General features: G+C 39.9%; 1 protein-coding gene across 1 annotated transcript in view; it reads left to right on the top strand.

Moving 5' to 3' along the window:
• The window catches only part of LOC104129525 (von Willebrand factor D and EGF domain-containing protein), a 349,890-nt gene that overhangs the window by 178,013 nt on the left and 148,553 nt on the right, over positions 1–23,324 (top strand). Inside the window, exon 28 of the mRNA XM_035897887.1 lies at positions 3,669–3,766. Coding sequence (XP_035753780.1) covers positions 3,669–3,766 — 98 coding nt within the window. The remainder of the gene's footprint in view (positions 1–3,668; positions 3,767–23,324) is intronic.

Genomic DNA, 23,324 nt, shown 5'->3' with positions numbered 1-23,324 from the left:
ACCTTTCAGGAGGAAAGATTAAAAAATGTCCTTTGAAATATTCAACATGTCTCAACTACAGAAACCAGCAGCTTCATAGATTAGGCTCCCTCCATTAGAGCACATTTTCTGTCTTACTCTGTTTTTAGCTTTCATGACAGCAGCATGAATATTCCAAAAATTCCCTCTCTGAAAACACATAAACTGTAGCCCAGGATCACCAGGTTTTCATGAGTGATTTTCCTCCCATTCCATATCAGAAACCCAGTTGAAAGCTCTGTGCTTGTGGCTTCCCCCTGCCTCCTGCAGTGTTAGCTCACATCTCTCTTCTTCTTGAGCTAGAAAAGAAACATTAGACCAAAGCAGTGAAGACCTGACGGTGAGATCTGATTACCCTAATAGATATAGCCAAAACACAACCCAGTGAAGTCAGAAGGCTTCTGGCCAGGGATATAAGTCTGTTGTTTAAGGCTCTGAATGCAGAATCAAGGTACAATTCTAATAATTAATTATAAAGTATAAGAAGGTTATAGTTGTGAAGGATCTTCATCATTAAAATTCATGCTGCTATCTTCTGTTCTAATATTATTGAACCCATACTGCCTCCTCATTGCCCTTCAGAATATCTTCTCTTTATTTGCATGTTATAAGTGTCAAGCTTATAGCCGTATAATTTCCTCAACATTCTTCCTCGTTCTCTCTCTCTGCCTTGAACAACATCTCAGACAGGCTTTCTTCTAGCTTTCCTATGTAACCCTTTCAAGCCTTAAAAAAAGAAGAATCTTAAAAAAGAATGTAGTTCGCATGCAAATTATAGCTCTGTTCTTTTAGTACCCAGGGATAAATCTCTTACTGTAATGGGCATTTATTGATTATCATTTTAACATAAGCTTAGCTTATTAAATTACTTTCTTTGCTGAATCTGTACAGGATAATGCATACATAGCCTGTGTCATTTTTAGTGTTTAGTGGCTTAGCATCCCTTGTAAATACATTTATGAAATATTCATTTGAACTTCAGCTGTGTTATTATCCTCTGTGTTTTCAATTCCAATTTTCTTCCAAAATGTTTTTAACTTTTCTCCTAACTGAGCTCTTGTTTTTCTGAGCACTCCAGCAGGAAGCAGTGGGCGGAGAGGGAGAGACAGGCAGGTAGCAAAGGATAAAAAAGGAGGAAAAAGGAGGAAATATTTTCCTTTTTTTTTCTTTGTTTGCATCAACTGAGATTCAAAGAAAGCAGGGACAGAAGAAGCCTGGTACCTTAGCTAATACCCATTCTTCTGCCCATGCGTACCAGAACACCCCCAGCTGCTATAGGGGTCTCCAGAAGAGTCCACCTCTCTTTGCCTTACCTGTTCTCATTTTATCCACTACCAAGCTGAAAGAAGATTCAGCTTCCATTTTTCCCAGCATAGGTTCATACCAAATGAATAATAATAATACCATAGCCAGTTCTCTCTCTTCTAGCTTCTAGTACAGTGGAACAAAACTGGTGGGGGCACAAGGAGCCCCTTCTGCTGACAATGCACTCCCTATTGGGAAACATTTTTTCTCCAGTGAATGAAACTCTAAGATTTTTCCAGTTATAAATCTGAGTTCTTTCAAAGTTCCTGGAGGACGTGAAGCAGCAGTTGGCAGATGATGAGCCCGCTGCTTTAGCTTGAGAGTGATTTTATTCTTCCTCTACCCCATCCACACCCAGGATTCAAACTTGGGCATCCCCTTCTCAGAAGAAGGAGAAATTCAGAAGTTTGCAGCTGCCCATTCTGGGTCTTAAGGAGTGTTTTGCAACAGACACCTACCAAAACCACGTTTGCTTCTTAAAGTCTTGTTTCAACAAAACAGCACTTTTCAAAACAGCAGAAATATATCAACTAGCTCATATACTAGGAAGGCAAGTTGCTAGCTCCAGGTCACTGGATTCCTATGGCAGATAACCACCCGACACAGCTGGCTTTTATAACGGAGCACCTGAAGGTCACCAGCATGTCCAGGTCCCCGCGTGTTCTTGTTCTGGACATGCTACGGGTCAGCAGTTTTGACGCAGCATGAACCCTCACTACCTGCCTGTACTTGTACGAATAGCAGTTTGCCAAACTGTTTTTAAGATGTGTAGACTGGCAGTGAGTCTGGTTCTCTCCTCTGTCCCGTAGCTGTCGCAGATTAGTTAGATTTTGATATTCTCTACCCTGGCAAAATCTCAACCTCCTCACCAAGTGTTAGCTGCCCTGGTAACACGATACAACAAAACCAATACAAATTCCAGATGTTGTTAAAGATCTTGTCGCTGGCCTTCCAAGGTCACTATAATAATTAGTATAACTCTGAGAATCATGTTTGGATGGCTTAGGATCCCACTGTGCATTTTCTAAAGAAATTTCACTTGGCCTGGTCCATCTCTGAGACTTCAGATCCTAACACAAAGAATTTGCGTGACCTTAAATATGTGTGAAAAACAGAACCCAAGTCTACGAAACTGAAATCCTGGAATTTGTTCCTTCTGCCCTTGAATTTTTTGAAGTTGATTTTCTGTGAAAAAAACCTCATAGGGATACATTAAACTCTTTCAAATCTCATGGAACACCTTTCTCCATGATGAAGGAGATGGTATTGGATCATCAACATGCGTCTACTTTATTTTCAGATCTGTCTTAACGGTGCGTGTTTGCAGCTTGCGAGATGCCTCTGTCACACAAGAAAATATACAAACCCACTTGTTGATTCACATCTGACCAGTTTTGAAGGCATTTAGTTTGACTGCCTGTAACTAGGATACAGTATTCTGGCAATATTTACAGAAGGTTTAACTCATGAGATCTAATTAAAATACTATGACATGTGTGTTCTTCTTGAATTGGTGCCCTATGAATTGGCTGTTCTCTTTACTCAATGCCAAAACAATGTCATAACAATATAAACTGCTAATGAGGATGAAAAACTGGCTGAAATTTGATTAATTCAATTGATTATCTTTTTTCACTCTTAAAAAAAAAAGAACACTGATTCTTTTATTAACGGAATCTCTTCAAACGGATGGGCCTGTGTAAGTACACTGGTGCTCTAGATAAGATTAAAAAGTCTTTCTGATTCTCTTTTACTCGGAATAAGTAGCTCATTACTGATTCTGCGGGACCATGGAATTACATGTTCTTGTGCCCTGGTTTCCAGAGGTGTAAAGTGTGCAGCTCACCAAATTCTCCCTTTTATTTATGGTGGTAGCATCACTTCTCAGAGTACATATTTAACATATCTTTTCATCTCAGGTCAAGAATGGATCTTTTAACAGCAGTTATTTTAATTGGAACAAAAAGCCAATTTTGGCACAAATCTGACCTAACCTTCAATGCCCAGAATGTATCCTGGCTTTCAAAATTAGGCCTTGCACTGATCGGTTTCCAACTGAGCCAAGGCGATTACTTTGGCACAGTCTTCCCTTTCCCCATCACTGGGGACAAAAGGAAAATATAAAGAAAATTGTAAACATAACAGACATAGGCATGAAAAAGCCTATGGCAAACCATCTTTAGTACCTCTACATTTTTTCATTATTTGTCCTTTTCTCCATCGTATGAAACTACAGACTCATAATATATTTTGTCACAACATTTCTAAAAGAATCTAAATATTCCCTTTCTAATTACGAGATTTAGAATAAGCGTATTTCTGAACAACTTGTCTTTCATTTGTAGCACTTTGTGAGCAGAAATGTCTATTTGGAAGCAGATGCGTAAGACCAAATGTCTGTGCTTGCAGAAGTGGCTATACTGGTTCATCATGTGAAAAGAAGGTAAGGTCCAAACCCACTGATTCTTATCATAAGGACAAAATTAAACAAATGTAACTGAAATAGTTTACAGGAAAATGAATTAAAGTCATGTTAACCTTACGAAAGATGTAAATAAGGCTATAAAATATTTTAAAGGAATTTTAATCACAGCTCAGCTGCCAAACTAACCCTGTATCCCAGTTCTATAAAAAATTTTCCCTTAAAGAACAGTTTAATACTTCAAATATAAAGCCCAGAAAAGCTGTGTCTATTCTGATAGTTTGGGTCATCCTTAATACAGTGCTCCTGCCCAAACCCACTAATCATCTGCATGGCAAACCCTGGAGAAAAATACCGGGTTGCAGTCCAGCCCAAGCCTGGAAGCTGTTCTGAATTGCAAGGGCAACCTGCTCCTCCCCACCAGACGTCCCTCTGCTTGCTTTTCACCCCATTGCCTTGCTAACTTTTACCTCTTGTTTGCAACATGAAATCGCAAGCGTTGCACCCAGGAGGTCTTCAAGCAGCAATTACTCTGGTTCGTTCCTTCCCCATCCCAGTTCCCAATGTCCAGAGACAGCCTGCTTCATCCTGCTGAGCTTCACCTCAAACAAGACATTAAAAGATCTATCCAGAAGTGGCAAAACACCAGAACAATTCTCTTGGTTAGAGAGGGATCCACTTTTCTCCTCCAAGTAACTTTGTTAGAGGCTCTTTTCCAAGATTAACTCTCCTAGCACCTCTTAACACTTACTACTCCACTACCAAATGTGTGTTCCTGCCTATGCTCCATCAGAGCTGATGGGACTAAATCTTCTGTGCCCTTCCAAGGTGAATGACAGCCAAAATAGGAGGCACCTTTCATGCTCTGCACCTTATTGCTATGATAGCTGTTCCCGTTGCATTATGAAGAAACAATGATTTCTTCTTCCTGGCATTCACCAAGGCAAACTGAAGTCCAGTTCATGCAGATCTTTTTTTGCACGAGTTTGAGAAGCAACAAGTTGGGTGAATACTATCCTCACCCCCAAAAAACCACCAATAAGACATGTCCAACTACCAGAATGGTTTGCAAGGTTATAGAACATCCAGCAGCTGGGCTTAACCTGACCATCAGGTCAGTGATGCCTTTGGGTCCAGTTTCTCCTCCACATCACTGCTAAGACAAAACCTTTTTTTCTGTCTTGCCTGCTGTGCCTGAACACTGTATATACCAACTTGAGTTGCCCCTTCTATTTTGAGCACTGCTTTATTTCATATCCTGCACCCCTGTTTCTCAGGGAGTCATCTCCCTTCCAGACTCACAAACACCCAAACATTTTACATGTTTGCCATTGTTAAGGGCCACATTTTTAAGGCACAGCCATTTCCCATAACTCAAACACTATTACTCAGATGTCCCAACAGGCCCAATCTCCAGCTTTCAAAAATGCAAGTTGCCCTGTCATTTATCTATACCGAAAGGCTAGGGGCCAAAATCAACATCTTTTCATTTCAATTACATAATGCATTAAGAGAAAGCATGAAAATCTGTTCAGAAAGTCCCTTTATTCTGTTAATGATAATTAGATTTTAATATCGGAATTAAAGTTCTGTATGGATTTTCTTAACAAGTACATTCTCATACTAAATTACAGCTCCTACATCAATAATGAAACACAGCTGATGCAGATAAGATGAGTAAGTGCTGTAATTTTCTATATATAAAAAAATCTATTAAACAGGTTGGCTGTAGCCTAGGAAAACATGGCACATATTTTCTCAGATAATTAACAGAAGTCATCCAAATGGAAGCAGGAATATGCCAAGATAAACTGGAGTTATTGTCTGCAGGTGTTTATATCCAGGAGACTTTCTCTTGGTAGGTCAAGAGTTGCCCTTTCTGATACAGCAGGCCAAGTTTGCCAGGATTGCTTTAGAGCATTATTCTAGCTGTGAAAGTGTGAAGTACGATATTTGTCATTTCACAAATGAAGTGGAACTTTGTTGCACTTAACAGAAAATATTAAATCAAAAAAACCAGACTTCCTTTTTCACATGAATAAACTATTACACAGTAAATCAGTCCTGAAAGAAAAAGACAGTAGAAAAAGACTTTGCATATTATGTATGTCCAAAATGCCAAGCCATCAATGATACATGTAAACACATGGGTCTCTCTAGCAATGATTCATCTCGCATTTTTTAAGACTGTTTGAAGCACTCTTTGGTTTCATGGCTTATACTGCAGAAATACTGATTGTCTGTACTGATGTGAACGTGCATTGCTTTGATGTGAAGAAGGAAATGTTCTGAATAAAAGAGAATTGACAGGTTTCCTTCAATCTGAGAGCCTTGCTGAAAGCTAGAATCAAAGTCAGTAATAAAAATTATGGATTTGATGGTGTCTAGTTTAAATTACATGGCTTGTATTACATGCAAGCAAATGAACTACACCTCCAAAAAATCAAAATTATGAGAGATATTAAAATACAAAGCTCATTTACTAGTATGCATTATAGTAAACTGTAAACATAGGAATTCATACCCATATTACTGCAGAAAAGTTGCAATGATAGGCCTCCCAATTTATCAGGCCAGATCAAGTCCAAGTGGATAATCTGAACAGGCTTTTATCAGCTTCTTCTCCAAACCCGGCAGTTGTGGAAATCTCACAATTTATCTACGTAATTTGTTCAAGTATTTAACTACATTATTAGAGCACAGTTTTGTTTTTGCTAACACTGAACATAAACCCAATCTGTTGCAAGTAAAACTGATAGTTCTTGGGGTAACCTTGGGCACAGAGAAAAGTTATCACAGTTCTTTTAGTAACAACATGTAAATGTTTGAAGACAATTAGAGTCTCCCCTGCTTGATTTTATCCCATGTTCCTAAGCTAAACCAATCCAGTTTCAAACCTAATTCTCTGTTGCTCTTGCCTAAACTCTCTCCAGTTTCTCCATACCCTTCCTGACGTGCCGTAGCAAAGTGCCAGCACAAGCTTGTGCCGAGCAACTGCCTCTCCCTTCCTGACGTGCCGTAGCAAAGTGCCAGCACGAGCTTGTGCCGAGCAACTGCGTGGCTCCTGAGTCTCTGGTTAATGCATTTACAGCAAGAGATTTACATTTTTCTGCACCAGCACGGCAACCTGCTCAGTCTTTTCCACAGTGCCGATACATTATCACTTATTTCCCATTTGGCATTTGTGCAGTTGGCTTTTTGGGTGTAAGCACTGTCTTTATTGTCTTTACTTAATTTTGTCTTACAGATTTCAAGCTGTTTCACCCATTTATCAAAAAGATTTTTAATTCTAAGCCTGCTTGCACTGCCTCCCAGTGTGACATTGTTCAAAAAGGTGACATCTCACTGTCCAAGACATTAATGCAAGTAGCAAATAGTAGAAAAATCAGGGCCTATGGGTACCCATCTTGACAACAGACTATTGATAAAATTATTCTTTGATAAGACTTTCTCGAAGAGGCCTCGCTCCTTACTTATTTCATCTGAGTCATACTTACTGGCATGACTAAGTCATGCCAGAAGTCTCCCCAAAGTGAAAAACGTATCTGCTCCTGATGGCTGCTTACCTTATTGTGCTTGAGGAGCTTATAGGTTGATTGTTTAATAATTTGTGTTAGTATCTTTCCAGGTACCAACTTAGTCTGAATCTTTGGCTGTTGTTCCCTTGCTTTTCGTTTTTTTTCCCCCTCATTTAAAGATATGTACTATGTTTATTGGGACTATTTATGTCCTTTGGGAGTTCTCAAAGCAAATCACTGATGGTTTAGAAAATGCATCTTTAAATAGGCTGGGGTAAACTCTATGAGGCCCTGTTGACCTGGATAAGCTGCTGCATGTAAAGTTCCTCTTATCAGCTAAGACTTTCCATAAGGTGAGTTAATGCACAGTAGATAGCATACCATAAAATCAAATCCCCGTTTATTGCCTGATCATTTAACCTTGCAAACAGGCCTTAAATCTGACTTTTCTGAATCCAAACACTCAGTTGTTTCCCTACTCTCCTTTGCATTCCCGTTCCTTCGTTATTTCTGATTGTGTTAAAACTTCTGTCACATTTAACCTTTCCATGAAGCCTGAAGAAAAGGCACTGAGCACATTAGCCTTGCCTGGGTCATCTGCAGTCTTCTCTCCCTGTTAGATTTACCACTACATTTTGCTATGGAGGTTAAAACTCATGCTTTGCTCTGTTTCTGTTATGAATCTTCAAATAATGGGAACAATACAGTAGCAGTGGCATGTAAAATTTGTTAAAAAACCTGGATTAAACTGGAGTGGAGCAGCCTCTTCCCTTCCCCAAGCAGCAGATGAGAGGGGATGCTCTAGGTGACTGCAACAGTATGTAACTGAAGTTTGCCAACCTCCCTTTCCTAGGGAAGGAGATGCAAGGTAATTGCCACATACCCAGCATAGGAGACTGATTTCCTTCCTTGAACTTAATTTCTGGTCTTCAACTTACTCTCACAAAATTAGAGTGAAAAATTCATTTTCAGCAGCACTTTTTTCAGAGTATAGACTGAAAACACTAAGGAGATAGATACAGGGAGCTGGGTAAAAAAAGGCCTCACTGCAGAACTCCTTTTTTTCCACAAACTAAATAGTGTCTGGAGTCTGGTTTTGCCAGTGCATTTGGAAAAGTTGGATGGCCCGTATTTTCTTAATCAAGTTATTCCCCTTTCTCTGCTGTAATCTTCGGTATAGTTCCCCTTTGTGCAGTTAAGATTCCTGGAGGAACAATATACATTTTCCCAAATTATTCATCATCAGCATCCTAGTCCTCATGTTTATATTGCCAAGCGATTTGCAATTCATTTTCTGACATTTTTGGTTTACTTTGGTTTGGACTTCTGCTAAACAAAGCCTGCCAACAGCATTCCTCAGAAGGCTAATGAACTTGCTAGAATAGCAATCACTCTCTTAGAAACCTTTTGCGTATTTTTAATTTGTATTGACTCTTTGAGAGATCCAGATAATTTAGCAAGTTTCGTAGCAGGCATGAAGACAAATGCTCCTGCTGACTTGTACACTCAAAACAGCCATTAGAGCACATTTGTTCAGGGCGGGAAGGAGTGACCCAAATAAAACAGACTCAACAGACCTCTTTTCCAGTGGAACCACAGTTAAAAACTTTGTCACAAGTCCCAAAAGAGACTAAGAAAATCACTGCATCATTTGTACAACGGGGAGTTTTTCAGAATGCTGAAATTCATATCGTTTGGTTCTTTTTTTTTCCTTTCTAAATGGATTAAAGTAATAGCATTAATTAAGCCAACAGAATTAATTCAAGCTAAACAACGTTATCTAGTTAGATATAAATGGCACATAATATTACACTACAAGCTATCATGATGGTGTATTTTCCCAATAACGGTTTAAATATTAATGCGCTCAACTTGCCTGTCTGTTGAGTATTTATTCTAAGGCATAAAGGTACTGAGAAGTGTAGCCTGTTACGGAAAATAATAATTAAGAAAAGGCAAACCTTGTAGCAGATGCTTTTAATGCTGGAATTTACCAGTAAATCGAACAGCACCAGGCCATTCATTCCCTATGAATGAACCCAGTGAGTGCCTTCAAAAGATTAAATATACCATCCATTTCAGTACAACCTGAAAATACAAGAAGTTTTTAATAAACAGTTTCTCATATTCAGCAACACTTTGCTGCAGTTAGTGACCTTAACATCACTATTACGTCATTCATTTATACATCAGGAGACATTAAACCACAAATCATGGTGTCCAAGTTACACAAGCTGTATTCAGCATCTGTGAATACACAGGTTAGTCACCTCTGGAGCTTTAGGAAAAAACAGCATGCCTATTCGTAAATGATTTGACAAATAAACTGAAGTAATATGAGATAAAAACAGGCAAGTCAAATATAAGCAGTATCAAGCTACAGGTGTGTCAGTCAGGCTATTTGCTTGCTTATTACAAAGGAATGTACAAGTAGTTAATTTTAGTTAAGAGTAGTTCATTTTAATGTTATTTGAGCAAGAAAAAATGATTGTAACTTCCTCATCATATCACAGAATACCTTCAACACATGTACTTGTCGGCGTATTCAGACTGTGTTCAGAGGCACCCTGAAACACTGCAGTTAGTTTAGATCTGGAAGCACCCAAGAGACTGGGCTTCCAGGCATGCCTGGATAAATCCATGCAGAGATATGCTTGCCAGCTTGGGTGCCTGCTAGCCTGGATGTCTCCACGTATGCTCCATCCTATTGATGACAAAAGCCTGCAACCGGTCCTTAAAGGATTTAAAGAACCATGGTATTGCACAGTAAAATGAAAATCTGTAGTGTGTATGAATATTTGAACATGCTTTTAATTTCAGGGAAGCTTATGAAGAAAGAGAAATTATAAAAGTGTTCATTCTGGATTTCTGATGATGATTTCCCTGCAATAGAAATATTTCTTCTCTTTAAGTCTAAATGGGACAGAAGAGCATTACTAACTTGGAAATTACAATGTTTTTCTTTAGCTCTCATTAGAGTTTCATGAACACAGGAGAAACCAGTCTACTGAGGTCTTCCCTGATATGTTTTGACTTCAGTTGACACAATCCTTTGGAATGGGGTTTTGGGGTGACTGCAGACAGGTCTTTGTAACATGAATACTTAGATGTTTCTGACTTGTTTCGTGCTAAATATATTCTCCAACTTCCTTCACACATCTTTCTGCCAAAAGAAAGCAAGACAGGGCCTTTGGAGCATTTTTAAGTTTCATAATATGTCCCATTTTATATATAAACATACATATATTTATCTGCACCCAAAGAGGGGCAATGAAGCTGGTGAGGGTTCTGGAGCCCAAGGCTGATGGGGAGCGGCTGGGGGAGCTGGGGGCGTTCAGTCTGGGGAAGAGGAGGCTGAGGGGAGCCCTCATCGCTCCCTACAACTGCCTGACAGGAGGGGGGAGCTGGGGAGGTGTCGTGCTCTGCTCCCAGGGAACGGGCGATGGGACGAGGGGAAACGGCCTCAAGTTGTGCCAGGGCAGTTTTGGGTTGGACATCGGGAAAAATTCCTTCCCCAAAAGGGCTGCCAGGCACTGGAAGGGGCTGCCCAGGGCAGGGGTCGAGTCCCCATCCCTGGAGGTATTTAAAAGCCAGGTAGACAAGGTGCTTAGGGACAGGGTTTAGTGGTGAACTTGGCAGTGTTAGGATAATGGTTGGACTTGATGATCTTAATGGTCTTTTCCAACCTAAACGATTCTATGATTCTATATGTATCTATTTACACATACAAATATATACACATCTAAAATCCATATACATATTTTAGTATAAATGTGTATATAAATATATGGATATGTGTAGTATGATACAGACATGCACATATATTTTTATCTGATCTCAGTAAATATGTATCACTCTTCCAGATATTACACACTTTTTTTCCTATACAAAATCAAATCCTTACGCTAACTAAACCTGTCTAAATCCCAGTAAGCACTTGTAGAAGTACGGTCTCTTTTCATATACAATAAATCTGCCATGTACTATTCACAAATAAACAACTGCTACCTGGATGCATCACTATCAGAAACTAAGGTAAGGTGTGTTAGAGTCAAACAGGGAAGTAAAATTTGGATACATGATGCTAATATCAAGGTTAACCTGTCATATCAAATACAGATACATCAAGATTAAGGAGCACCTTTCTTCTTGCCCTGAATGATAAATTAATATCAACATCTTTATGTGTTTTGTAATATAGATTTCTATAAAACTGCCCTTCAAATCGGGTTCTTAAATCTGTGTGCTAGCATAAAATAAAGCTTTTCATATCATCTATTATCTTGTTTCGGGATAAAGAAAATTCACTCATGTATTTAAACCAAGATGATATTCATGGACAACTTCTGCTGTATGAAAATGGGATAAGTGCACTGAAACGTTTTCAGGCAAGAAGCCAACAATCTCCATGCGTTATACATAAGTGGCAGAGTGATTTTTTTAAGGCACACCTGGTTTAGATGAAAGAAATTGAATTCCAACTCCATAACTGTCAAGCGCCACCACAAATAATAGAGCCTAAGCCGAATCATTTCAGCAATATAGCTATTTTCCTGTTGAAGCGATGGAGCAGAAATCAGCCATAGCTAGATTATATCACTTTATGTGCATGCTTTGGAAACAGTTCCATTCATCATTTCACTGCTTAATCCCTTTCAAAAACATGTTCTTCATTCCCTGGTTAGTAAAAACTTTGGTTACCTAAGTCAAAATTGTGAAAAATATGTGGATTGTGACTTTGCTGTAATTACATAAAAATTCCAAAGAAAATACAGTAACCACAATAAATCATTTAAACACTTGCACATAATATTTCTTACATGACACCACATGCATGAGGCTGTTTCTTCTGTACTCCCTTAAGCAGCTGGATCCTCATTTATATTTTGCAGCTCCCAATAGGATGAAGATAACAGCAGGACAATGAAGACAATCATTTGGGTGTTCATAACCTGGCACTGAGCACGTTTTTCATTTGGGAAGATACAATGTGAAGGAATTGCTAGTTGTCTCCATTTTACCCTCATATAATCACACATAATAATAATAATAATAAAAAACCTTCTTGTACGTCAATGAACCTACATTTACTTTCAAACTTCTCTATGGCAAGGCTCAAATTCATGATCCGTGGCATAGTGACACCATCACGATGACTGCTCCTGACAACGACAAGATTTTAAAATGCTACAGACCATTTTACAAAGATTTTCAGTGCCGTCAAAATTTGAAGGCACAGATAAATTTCCTCATTTCTTCCCATTTTTTTTAACAGGTATGTTTACCCACAGTCTAGAGATCCTGCTCCTACTGAGAAATCTCAGTGACTACTGAGGGAAAGACCTCAGTAATGTTTAACTAATGCTCACTCCAGCCTGTAGTGTCTTTCCACTGAATAACTGCTAAAATGCTTTCGTTTCCTAAGTTGCTAATGTGTCAGCGCTTATTTGTGGAGGTATCAACGCTAAGGACACACAAGACCCCCTGTGGCCATACAGCCTTAAGCCCTGGAAGCATTTTAGAGAACTGGCTTTCTAATCAGACAGTAGAGGCTTGGTGAAACACTGGAAAATCTAGGTCCTCTCAGAAATTTGCATCTTAATCTGAGAATTCAGATTTATAGAATTCCGCCATTGGCTCACCTACCGGTGGCCAAAAGAGAGCCGCACGTTTCATCAGAGGCAGCAGTACTGAGGTGGGATGGGATGGAGCAGTGGCAGCAAACCTGGGGGAGGAGAAAGGAGTGCGAGGAAGGGAATAGGGAAACCAATTATAAGTTCACTTGGGAAAAAAGAGTTTTAAACTGCCACCTCGGACCACTCACGCTCAGGAAGGTAAATCCCAAACAACGCTCTGGGCATTCACACTCCCCTTGCGTTTGTCTCGGAAGATTCAGAGCGACCGTAGATCAAAATCTCAGTGCCTTCATAGGGGAAGACAGAAGTTCTGAAATTCCCTCATTCTTCCAGAGGCAACTTAGGGGAACAATGATACAAGTAAGGATTTTCTGATTGAACCTCCAGGGCTGCAACAGTAACTAGATGTAAGATTTGATCTGACCCTTACTGTCAATTTATAAGAATAAAAGTACTGACTGAGACCTTTGAATACTGCAAATTAAGTGTTTAAAAAAACTTGGAAAACCTGACGGTACTACAGCTCACAGAAACAACCCTTCTTTTTTGCCCAGCTCCCAGTAGCGGCATTTTTTTCCTCACATGTAACTAATATAGCAAAGTGCTTTTAAATGTATCCATTCTATTTTCCAATAAATGATTCTCTATTCTTTATTTCTGAAGTTTCGCCTTTCCTTTTATGTTATGAATGGCTCCAATGTAAATAGTATTCCGCATGCAAAAGATTAAACAAGCAAATTTCACTTGCCGCTCCTTCCAAGTTTCCTACAAACACTTAGGTGAAGGACCAGACTTCAAAAATACTTGCTGTATTTTACTAATGCATACTGATCTAGATCACAGTTAGCAATGTTAATATGAAGTTAAGTTTTTAGCATTTGCTTTAACAGTTCCAGGAAGACATTAATACTAAAACAGAACATTGGCACCAGAAGAGCATCTACACAATTAAATTTAGGGCGGCAATTACGCCTTTCTTGAAGTACAGCCCCAATCAATACAAAAGATTTCTATTACCTTGCCTCCCTAATGTCTACAGAAGACACTGTGAGTGAACAAAACCCCTTGCCAAGATTGGATTTGGAAACCTAAATCAGCTTTCGATGCCTTGCAGCTTCTCACTGTATGTCTAGAGGTGACCATGTGAGACAATATACCTCCCCATCTATTTTTAGACAATTAGAAAGCTATTTTGCATCACTGAGGATGGTTCATGTGGGGTTGTAAAACAGAAACAATTGCCAATAAATAGCAACGCTCAGGTTCCAGTATCTGATATCAAACTATCGGTAACCAGCAGTAACTGGAGTTTCACGGCTCACGCCAGTATAACACTTCTTGGGGCTGAATCCAACACTGTTCCTTTTCTCCCAGCCACTTCAGCACTTAACTGATTTTCCTCCCGGGACTGTTCAATATACTTGGTTGAAAAGTCACTAGATACGGTAAAGAATATATGCTCAGCCAGTGTTTTAAACAAGTTATGTGTATGATATAATGTAATGTGTGTGCATGCTTTACACAAGATATGCGTAATGTATATAACATGATGTAATGTATATGACGTATGGTATAATGTAAGAGAAAAAATATTCTCTGGAATTTCATAGGTGTTTTACACTTGTTGACAAATGCTCAGTTGGGAGTTTTTCTTGCAAATACAAGATCTTATTTTCTAAATCTTGTCTTACAAGCCCCTTCTACTTTGTCCAGAAGGAGCTTAAGGTGAGAGTCAGTCTTACTAATTGCACTCTACCAAAAAAAAACCTGTACCAGCTCTGCATAGTTACTCCAAGTTGTAAGTTCTAACTTCTCATTGTCATTATGACTTCCAAAACTCTTTGTTTGCTGAAGACTTATTTCAAAATCCTATTAAAAGCCCAAATAAATTGGACACAATATATCATGATCTCCTGTTATGGGAACAGGAAACAAAACCATTAGGCAGAAGGGGGAGTGTTTGGGGCTTTTACTCAATGTAAACCTTTTTAAGAGCACGATCATTGCCAGATTTAGCTCATCCATGGCTTATAATATTCATTCATGTGGATGTTTAAATATTAAGTCCCTGCTGTATTCTTTTTGAATTTTCATTTGGTTTGTGTTGTTTTCAAGAGAAAAGATGACACTAACACTTTTTCTGCCTCTCAAAGCAGGAGACAGCAATAAGTAGGAAGGAGTTAATTTTTGTGCCTACTCTCTACCATCTTTGCCAAAAAGATGGGGCAGGTTATATGCTTCATTGCACATATATGTATGTGTGTACGTACATAGGCATCTCCATAGTACATTAGCTGAAAACCTCCTAGAAATTTCTGTGAACCAAAGAAAATGCTTTTAATGGAAAAACAGCCATGCTGTTCAGTACTCCAACAGGAAAAATGCCATTTTCTCTTCACTTAAAACGGCATTTTTTTCTCTCATGTTAGGAAGTGCAATGTAGGTTGAAAGAAATGCATGTTCTTCCTGCAGAATGGATAGATAGATACAGTGTCTTAACTCCTTTTAGAATGAGCAGAGTTTTGCTCCAGAAATGTGCTGCTTGCAGGGGCCTGCAGGTGCCATTCCTTGGTTTATCCATAAACAAGTAGAACAGCAGCGCAACAGCAGAAGCCGCTAATCCTGTCCTAGGGAGACCACCCATAGGGGAGGGAAGCATGATCTGGTCTCTATGTGTGTTTAATGCTCAGCCTTCCTGCCAGAAAACCCTGTTCTGCATGGGTCACTGAAAAAAAGCAGATGATAGATTGAAATGAGTACATTTTGGGGCTTGATTCAAGCTGATGACACATTGAGAGGGTCTGCCAACTCATATATCACACCCCAAATGAAAAAGACTTTGCAATATACATAAATAAACACACATAGAATTATGCATAAAATTATTTTCACTTTAAATTATTTAACTACAAAAGCTGTAGACCATGACATGCTCTGTGGGCCTAATACTATGCTCAATTTATGCTCAATTAATTTTTTAACATTAATATCAGTTGGAGAAGGAGCAGGACACACCAGAATATACGTGGCATGCATGAAAATATGTACCTCTAAGATTACCATTTACACTTTGGCAAACTAATTCATACTCAGGAGCTCTGGGGAGGAGCTGCCACATCCAAAATTAGCATTCATTATTCAGAACAAGTTTTTGTTGTACTTCAGAATGGGAGTTCTGGATCGATCCCCTAGGCACCCACAAGGCAGGTGTAGAAAGGAAGAAGGTCTCAGCCTTGCAGGATGCAGATGGACATTACTCTCTCTTCTATATTGCTTCCTATTTGTATCAGCTGAGATTTGGGAGACTTGGCATTAGCCAGTTTCCCCTAGGAAGAAGAACATGTGGATGCCCTGTGCAATTTATTTATATGAGCTCCAAGCCCTGCACTGTGAACAGAGGCAGGTAAGAGGCTGCACAGGAGCTTCTCCTGCAGAGGTGAAGTCGGTGTCCTGCGACACAGCCCATGCCTGTTTTCTCCCAGTCCCTGCCTCCCTGATCGTAGAATCATAGAATAGTTTGGGTTGGAAGGGACCTTTAGAGGGCTTCTAGCCCAACCCCCCTGCAGTGAGCAGGGACACCGCTAACTAGATCAGGTTGCTCAGGGCCCCGTCCAACCTGGCCTTGAATGTTTCCAGGGATGGGGCCTCCACCACCTCTCTGGGCAACCTGTTCTAGTGTCTCACCACCCTCATTGTAAAACATTCCTTCCTTATATCTAGTCTAAACCTAACCTGCTTCAGTTTAAAACCAATACCCCTTGTCCTGTCACAGCTGTCCCTACTAAAAACATTGTTCCCATCTTTCCCATAGGCCCCCTTTAGGTACTGAAAGGCCGCAATCAGCTCTGCCCGCAGCCTTCTCTTCTCCAGGCTGAACAACCCCAACTCTCCCAGCCTGTCCTCATGGGAGAGGGGCTCCAGCCCTCGGATCATTTCTGTAGCCCTCCTCTGACCCTGCTCCAACAGGTCCACGTCCCTCTTGTGCTGAGGGCTCCAGAGATGGATGCAGGGCTGGAGGTGAGGTCTCACCAGAGCAGAGCAGAGAGGCACATCCAAAAGGATGTGTTCTTCCTCTCTGCTCCTGAACTAAGACACAGATCATCCAGAGATGCCTTTCTTTTCTGCCTCTGCCTGAGTCACAGGCAACTCAGTTCCAAATTAGACATGTTAGCTGAGCTCTTCGGAATTCAAAGAATTACTTCCTTCTCTCTCTCTTCTGTGCCAGAGCCAGTTCTGTTATTACCTTCCCATCTGATAGATAACACCTCCCCAAACTCTGCAGATAACCTGGCTTGGAGAAGCCCCTCTATTAAAACTGATCAAAAAATGGAAAGTTCTTCCAAGAAGAAACCCTAACTAGACAAACTCTCAGTCTGAACCAGAAGGAACTTTTGTCCTAATGATCATAATTTTGTCAAATTTTTTTCTATTAACTTTACTCTGGAAATTTTACTCTTCTGTCATGATAGTGTTCCTGATGGGATCAACCAATTTCCCAGCTGATTTCTTTGACACCTGGTTAAGGCTCCTGCCTTTTAGAAGTAATTTCTATCTAGACATGTAACTTGCTGGCATTTGTACTGTAACAGGAAGATGGGAATAACATGTGATAAGTTTACTGAGAGAATACAGAGGCTTTTAATCAATTTGCCTTAGAGCCACAGGAAGAAAGAAGCATACTCCTGGTCTGCTCTGAAGTCCCCCCCCTTTTTCCTTTCTTTTTTCCCCCAAAGCAGCTTTCGGCATGCATTACCCATGGCTGATTTATTAGATTGTTAGTGCTGTCAGAGTCTATGTCAGGTACAAGACAGATTTTTCATAAGGGTGCAGCAGAACTAGATTACCTTACTCAAAAGCTGCATGCCTTCCTTATACTCTGTGCCAAGCTTCTGATAGTCAGCAAAGAGTTTGTTACTAATATGGATGTCGCAGAGAAAGAAGATCCAAGCCTTTGTGATCATCAAGCCTGTTTATTTCACATTTTAGCTAAGTCCGGGGTCCCAAAAAAAAATGTCAATGGGCACAAAATGAAGCAGCCTATCTGGTTAATACCAGAAGGCACTATCAACCTAATACGTTCATTTGCCCTTTAACGCAGAGACAATTTCAAAACCTTTCTGCTGTTATTAAAACACTTTTAAAAGCTTATGCCCTTATAAACCAAGTAATCATTTTCTCCTCGACAGCTACAACCTGCCATCACTTTACAAGACCAAATTACTGAAGAAGGCTGGTGGTTCATGAAGGTAAGTGACGTGCACAAACCGCAGAGATTTCCTGTAGGAGATAGAAATGACCAAAGCACTATTCACAATCGAAATGAAATCCAAACTTGGCTTTATTCTCTATTTCTTCATACATAACAAGAACTATTTTTGCAGCTTCTACTTGGAAACACCTGAGAATAAAAATACAAGTCAAGACATAAACAATGAGATAAACAGAATTGTTTTAAAGACCTCAGCTAGGAAGATCAAGATGGAAAACCATCAGTTATTGAAATTATGCATAGTTCAGGCTATTGTAAAGTAAAAGTGTAATAAATAGGGTGGTATATGAACAAGGCAAAAGCACAGAGATTAATACTGCCATAAGGTTACAAAGATATTAGAAACTAAGCCCAGAACATTAATTTCCCTTTCCTTAAAACAACAGAATAGAATAGAGGAGAGAAATGAATACAAAATAAACAAAAGAAAGCCAGGCTCAGTCTACAAGGAAGCAAAAGCTGGGAGTGAATTTTTGAGTCATAGGTCTGAAAAAAATCAGAAAAAACCTGAGGAAGGTTACAGCAGCCATAGAAATGAGCTGGCAGAAGGGGGTGGATAGGATCTAAATTAGCAGCTATTATGCTAGAGACTGCCTGGATTAAAAAAGAAAGATAAAGAAAGTTTACATAAAATAATAGGAAATTATCATGGACCTATAAAGAGAATTACACTCTAAACCAGAAAATGTCTATGTGTGAACAGAAATCTCTTTAAATGTTAAAACATCAACGATGATGGGGCTTCATATATGGTGATCTTAAACTGAGGGGATCTATCAGTGGAAATGCTCATAAAATCTGTATATCATAGCACCTGTTGTGGTTTTGAATAATTGAGAGAATAGAACTCAAACCCAATGAGTTAACTTGATATAATTCATCTGTAGACCCTAAGCACATGGTTTTGTAGGAAGTACACAAATCTACTGTTCATGCCTTTACTTTTGGAAATGTTTCTGATTAGGTGGAATAGAGCTGCAATCGTATAAACCAAGGTTTCAACACAAAAATTAACTAGTACTGAAAAGGGCCTCGAGGGGACGTCAAATTGTTCTTCCACCTCAAACATTCCTGGAACTGTTTGCAAAGCAGAATGTACTGGAATAAGGAAAATAGATTTTCTACTGAGCTGTGACAGGCCAGTCATCACCGCAGAAAGTGGTGGGATTTGAACAGGGACTTGAACCCAAGTTTTCAAAGCCCGAGTCCTGAACTGCATATTATATGAATAAACAATTTCTTTCAATCTATATAGAAGAACTGGGCAAATGAAACACAGCTGTGAAATGAAAAAATCAAAGGCAACAAGGCAAGGGACCTTCCACAGGTCTGACAAGATGCTTCTGCCAGATCCAGCCACCTCTTCACTGCCAACGGCCATGAGCCAACGGACAGCCTCCAAGAGACCAAGGAGGAGGCCGATGGGGAGGCCCCCATGGACTGAGTGGGCAGATGGAAGAGAAGCAATTTCCAGTGAGGTCAAGGGGAGAGCAGAGGCAGCAGTGGCTATGCTTACCCAGCTTTCTGGAGCCTGTGGTTTTCCTAGAAGCCAGTTCCACCAAGCCAGACCAAGCCTATTCCAACACAACCTTAGGGCCAAGAGCTGAATACAAAATTCTGAAGTCCCTGACCAATGTTCTTACAATAACACCAACTTTCTTTTCTGAAGACAGGGACTTGAGTTTGGTCTTGCTTTATTAAAAAAAAAAAAAAAATCTTATTATCCCAAATAAATAATATTGAATATTACCCAAAAGTCTTAACTCTTTCAAAGGCTGCATGACTGTGTTAAGGTCACAACAGGGCACCACAAGGGCAAGCTAAAACTCAGACAAACCAGACTTCAAGGCAAGTGTTTCTAAGGCCAAGCTGCCACCATTTGGTCCACAGTTCAGCTGAAACAAACTTCAGAAGGTGAAGTTCAAGCTATTTTAAACCCATTTTAATATTTTAGTTACAGTATAAGAACCTAAACACATTTGTCCACTTATCCCAATTAATAAGCAATCTGAGAACTAATAAATATTCCGTAGATGTGTGAGAAATTGTCCATGTGCTTCAAGGGAAAAGTTTTGTGCCAGCAGCCTGGCACTACCAACCACTTCTAATGTTCATGCAGTATCTTGTGTCCATGAAAAGAAATCCTAATCTGCAATTTTAATACTGTACTGACAACTATGGTACTGCGATCTGTTACTGCCTGAGAGCATCAGTGTTTTGCCTAGATGCTGTAAGCTAAGTCCTGTCCTTGGGTGCAAGTGTACAGCAAGATGCATCTGTAAACTTGAGGGCTAAATTTAGATGAAGGAGAAAAGGCCACATGGGATACAGAGTTCCACTTTGCATCATTTCATGCTTGGATTTGTAGTCAGTAGCTTTACATTTCCCTAGTTAAGAGAGGGCACCTGCAATACACTCAATTTTATGCAAGTTAGGTGCACCCACAGATGCATAGTGTGCTGCTGAAGTAGCTGCAATCTGAGCAAAGTCTGTACAAAATTACTAAGAGAAATGGAGGCGGGACGGGACGGGATGGGACGGGACATGACTTAAAACAACAGCCATGGCGGTGTGCCCCCCACCCCAACCCCTTCCCATAACTCTGCTCAAGTGATAACCACCTTTGGCGGCCGTGATAGATGTGTCTGGTCGTGAAGGATGCACCCAGTGGATGCAAAGAAGACAGATGGTAACAATACAATAGCCAAGGGCTATTGTGCAATACACCCACCTAAGCACCTAAGCACAGTGAAGAAACTAAAATCTGTGGTCAGCGTGCAAATATGACTGTGAGCCAATATCTGACCCCATCAATAGTGAGCAGCCCATGAGCCCTTGAAGCTCTCCAACACGGCAATGGCTGCACACCAGGATCTTCCCATGAGCAGGGATGTCTCTCAAGGTTACTCCTCAAGGTTGAGAGATTCCTTACCACGACAGATTCTCGGTAAGTGGCTAACAGCATGCGAACTCTGAAACCTTGGCTAAGTGACATAAAGGATTGATTGCGCATGTGTAATCCTTTAGACATAAACCATTGGCCAAGTCCAGGACTAAGATTGGGTCCAGCCGCACCTAGGCTCCTCTCTGAGGGAGTTTAGAAAGCAAGGGGGTCTATTCTGAACCTCATGGCTCAACTGGAGGGTCTCCCTGACAGCTTTGTCTGACCCTGTCCTCTATGCAGTAAATAACCAAGTGGACCTTGCCATTGAATTCTATAAACTACTGATGCATTTACCACTGAACCTTGTTAACTTACTCTTTTACATCAATAAACTATATTTTTTGCCTCCCTCTCACTCCATCCATGACAACAGCAAAAAAAATAAAGCAAGAGTTCGGAAAGTTTTCTGGCTAATTTTGAGCTCAAGCTCTCCCAAGATCAAACAGTCTCACAGCCCTTACACACATGAAGGAAGATGCCTGAAGGAAAGCAGGATCCCCTCTGACTCCACAGCTGTACAGAGAAGTGTAGGCTTTGCCTGCCCTACTGAAGCCAGGCCAGAAGTACTTCTAGCTCCTCACTTGCCTGTGGCTCCCTATAGCCCCTCCACATGCTTTTCAACACCACCTTACCTATGCTGGCGCTGCAGTTACGGATGATCTTGCCCATATATCCGTAGCCAAGGTGTATTGCATCAAGCAAACATTCAGCATGCATGGGCTGACCTGCCCAAAAACCATCTGCATGTCTTCCTCCTGCTCCCCAGAGAGCAAGCACGCAGGTAGGAGGAACTGTTCAGTACAGCAACTTGAGGGCTTAGGTGAACTAACAAGCAAGCGAACCCGCACAGAAGAGAGGATTTCTTTGATTTCTAAAGATTATGTTTTTTTATAAAGCCACAGAATTGAAGTTGGGAGAAAAGAACAGCTTATAACTATGCTCTAGGCTGTGGATTTATTAATCCGTAATAGCAAAACAAAAACCCTGAAATTATTTGCAAATTAGAAAGATGTCTGGTGGGCGTTGGGGTTTGAGGCCAGCACTCAGTATATTTTTATTGAAAAGCATATAGAAAGTCATTACTGAATATGCCATACAAACTAAGCAGAGATTACGTTAACAAAATTACAGCAAGAGTTATTGAAGACCAAAGCTAAAACATTATTAAATAATAAACTTCCATTAAAATTTTTAAAATGATTGTTTACTTCTCTTTGATAGAAGTAACTACTGGAGAATGCAAATCCAAGTGGACATTTATTGGGCACAATGCACTTACTTTTTAATTAGTAGTTTGTAGGTAAAATAATGTATAACTGAAAGAGACACAATCAGATCAAGCTTGCCCTTTAAGTTTTCCAAAAATTAATTTAATATTACTGTATGTTTTGCCATTATTTTATAAAATTACCACAAAGACAATGGAAATATTTACACTTTATTTTTCTAATTGTGTAAACAATTTCCAGTGAAGAAAACGTGGCAGCTCAGAGCACCAAAACTTGGAATGGACTTTGATCAAAATATGTAAGGAAAAGGAAAGAAAAATTATTTTATTATATAATCCATCTTCAAAATGAGAAAACATAAATAAATTTTCCAGCCAATATGAGGTTTCAAAATGTAAAACCTCACATGGTATATGGGTAAAATGACTCATTTCCTATTTTTGTAATATTTTTATCATCACTAAATATATCTTGATTCCTATCATCTCCCTTTTATACATTGTTCATATCAGTTTTGAGCTGAAGAAGGGATTAACAGTTAAAACTGGAGCTTACCAACCCTTCCTAACCAAGTGAGGCCTTATACAGAAAAGCCCTTCAGCTTGCACCCACCTTTCTTGGTCATTTTAAGACCTAGCATATTGTCTCTTCCTCAGGCTCTGTTTCTCACAGTTTTCACTCCCCTGCCCTGTTTCCCCATCGCTGACCACTATCCCTGCTCTCCTCTGCACTTCTGTAATGGTCAAGACCTTTCCTGAGGTCCAGTTTCCCCGAGTGCAATATTTAAGCTGAGGCCTTTTGGTGCCAGGCAACATGAGTACTAACGCAATACTTCTCTTTCCATACCCCTGAATGCTTTTTTACTTCTTCACTGTAGCAGGACACCTCTGACTTATATGTTATATATCCCCTATAATCCTCTATATGCTTTTTTGGAGAAATGCCATCTACCCATCTGGTACTCAGGCTTATTATAATTCCTG

This window comes from Egretta garzetta, unplaced genomic scaffold, assembly GCF_000687185.1.
Source record: "Egretta garzetta isolate BGI_Z169 unplaced genomic scaffold, ASM68718v1 scaffold197, whole genome shotgun sequence".
Lineage (NCBI taxonomy): Eukaryota > Metazoa > Chordata > Aves > Pelecaniformes > Ardeidae > Egretta > Egretta garzetta.
This window is presented reverse-complemented; position numbering and strand designations above follow the sequence as displayed.